Below are 2,645 nucleotides of genomic sequence, written 5' to 3' on the forward strand. Positions count from 1 at the left end.
TTGTAATACTCTACAAGGTGATTTATTGGCAAAGAATTTATTGGCAATTGGCAGTTCTATGCAGCAGAAGTTGCCAATATTAATCCACCATTTTGTTTCAATCTGAGCATGCTGAATGGCATGTGGTACAAAATTGGCAATATAAATTACCAATTAACTTTCCACAATTTCGCCAAATATTACTCTTACCAATAAATCATTTTGTGCAGTATACTGACCTTTCAATGGTTCCACATAGATTTCACTACAAGCATGAATCAACTCATCATCAAGATATACTGTACCAAGGGACCCACCAATCTTGACACGTAATCTCATTCTACACAATAAGTCACATGATAGTGATATAATGAACTTACACATACTTGTCTAATTCAAGGACACAGTCAATTCCTTGTATTTTTGCTTCTTCAATAATTTGTTTTTTAAATTCTCTCACTCTAATCTTAGCAACAATAGATTCCATCATAAACTTGCAAAACTAAAAAAATAAATAATAAAAATAATAATAATAAATTCATACCTCTGGATTGTTAACTTGCAATAAGTATAATTTAATTCTGTTCTCTCCTTTTTGTAATGCTCTACCCACTCTTACTATCAACTAGGAGAAAAACAAAGATGACAGATCACAGATGACATATAATGACAAAGCAGTGATAAACAGCACGTAGAGATGGTACCATATAGCGGGTTTGTTTCGTGAGGCTAAACTTTCATTCTTTTTGTTCTTCAAGATGGGAAACCAACAATTAACCAAACAAAATTCCAGTTTAATGGATGTAGTAGCATATTAAGTTTATTAACATCTTGAAAACAAATGTTTAACCTCACAAAAGTCATTTTGAGGATGGAAAACGAAAGTTTACCCTCATGAAACAAACACACTATACAGTATTACATTTTGTTTGGATAAAAATTTATTTTTAATCAACAGACAATGTTTTTGTAAGTTTAATTCTTAATTATCTGTCTAATACTAGACCTACATGTACATGTACCTACTGATATAGCACATGCAGTCATAAAGACACTTAGTCACATGCATTAAATTTTAATGCAATACCTTTAAGCATGAAAAAATTAAAGCCCCACAAAAATCATCCAATACACAGTACACAATTTACCTCTGATTTAGATTCAATACTCAATAAAGTATCATCCAGGTCCTTCATTTCATTTTCTTTATAACCACTGATTCTGTATACTATGAAACCAGTAGGTGGTACACCAATCAGTGGAACTAGCTCCTCTTTCAATTGAGCTAATGTAATTCTCTTGTCAACTTCTACCTGTACCTCTGTATTGAATATTAATATTAATGTTTAATGCCGTTTTTATTATGATACATGTACAAGTTACATGTAGGTAATTATTTTAAAACATTATTTACTATTACTTCTTTTTTCTCTTATTCCTTCTGATATAATTTTCATTATTATCCCTCCATTTTTTCTAGTGGTTGCATTGTGAGCGGCTTCAGGTTGAGGAGGTAATGTAATATTCAGTAGTATTGAGTTGAAGTGAATATCAATATATCTGTACATCAAGCTATCATTGAATTTTTTCATATAATCTTTATAATCTGAAGATACAAAGAACTGAAGAAAACAGAATGTGTGTGTGTATATAGACAAAAAACAGTAGGGAGGATGAAAATGGAATACAAATACTGTATAATGAAAACTAGTGTAGTTTTATGGCATATAAATAATAAAATATTAAATTGCCAATGCAGGCATAAAAGGAGAAACAGTAAATCAAATTGGAGTGGCCTAATTAGCTGACATATTGCATGGGAGGGAATTTGGTTAATTGGTATAAAAAAAAAAGCTGCTGAGGCTAGCTTGCAGTCTAACTACAATGCCCATAGCCAGGCTGGAGGGTGATTGGGGTGACATGTCACCCCCCTTTTGAGTTAGTATCTTTGTTTGTTTACTTAAATCAAACATATATTTTTGGTATTTCATGTCCATCCAGGCCTACTTGTCACCTTTCTTTTATGTAACTCATACTTTGTCACCCTCCTTTTTGTAGCCCTGCATGAAGCTGACATTCACTGCAAATTGTCTCCAATGGCAATTTCAAAGTGATCACAAATTAAACCACTACCACTGTTTACTAAAGATAAAGTTAGTACTTTAATGCATGGACTAATGATGTTTCCCGAATTGAATATCTTCTCTAAAGTACTCCCTGCATTTTTAATATCAGTAACATCATGCCCTTTATGTACTAATCTCATACATGATGACTTAAGGTCAAATTTCTAGAGAAAAAGAGACAGGATCAAGAGAGAAGGAGAGGGGGTGAGGGAGGGAAGGACAACAATATAAATGATATTATATTCCTTTTCACTTACTTCTCCTATACATTGTTTTAATTCTCCAATGGTCCAACCTTTTTCACCTCTCATTGGTTTAGCTGGTCCCACTTCACCAGTTGACAAATCAACCACTGATATCTTAAGATTAATACCTAAACCATTAAACATACACATATACACCATGAAAATTAGAGGCATTGCATGGTAGCCCACCTCCATCATTGTATTTCTTAAAAATTTCATTTTCTTTACGAGTTTCTAAAAATAATCTATAATATCTAGCTCCATATACAAGCTGTCCAATAGTTTGATGCCGAAA

The 2,645-nt window shown here is 32.5% G+C and overlaps 1 protein-coding gene and 1 long non-coding RNA gene across 2 annotated transcripts; both read right to left on the minus strand.

Moving 5' to 3' along the window:
- Positions 1-153: 153 nt before the first annotated feature.
- Positions 154-1,324, minus strand: LOC109582709 (ubiquitin carboxyl-terminal hydrolase 47-like). Its single transcript, XM_019997592.1, has 4 exons — positions 1,128-1,324; positions 524-604; positions 366-481; positions 154-319 (listed from the first exon to the last, which is right to left on the minus strand). The coding sequence occupies exons 1-4, from the start codon at positions 1,173-1,175 to the stop codon at positions 154-156; spliced, it is 411 nt and encodes a 136-aa protein (XP_019853151.1). The 5' UTR covers positions 1,176-1,324.
- A 793-nt stretch (positions 1,325-2,117) lies between these two features.
- LOC109582710 (uncharacterized) lies at positions 2,118-2,633 on the minus strand. Its single transcript, XR_002185196.1, has 3 exons — positions 2,540-2,633; positions 2,363-2,478; positions 2,118-2,269 (listed from the first exon to the last, which is right to left on the minus strand). It is a non-coding gene; the product is annotated as an uncharacterized LOC109582710 (long non-coding RNA).
- Positions 2,634-2,645: the final 12 nt, after the last annotated feature.

This window comes from Amphimedon queenslandica, unplaced genomic scaffold, assembly GCF_000090795.2.
Source record: "Amphimedon queenslandica unplaced genomic scaffold, v1.1 AMPQUscaffold_13362, whole genome shotgun sequence".
In the NCBI taxonomy this organism is placed as follows: domain Eukaryota; kingdom Metazoa; phylum Porifera; class Demospongiae; order Haplosclerida; family Niphatidae; genus Amphimedon; species Amphimedon queenslandica.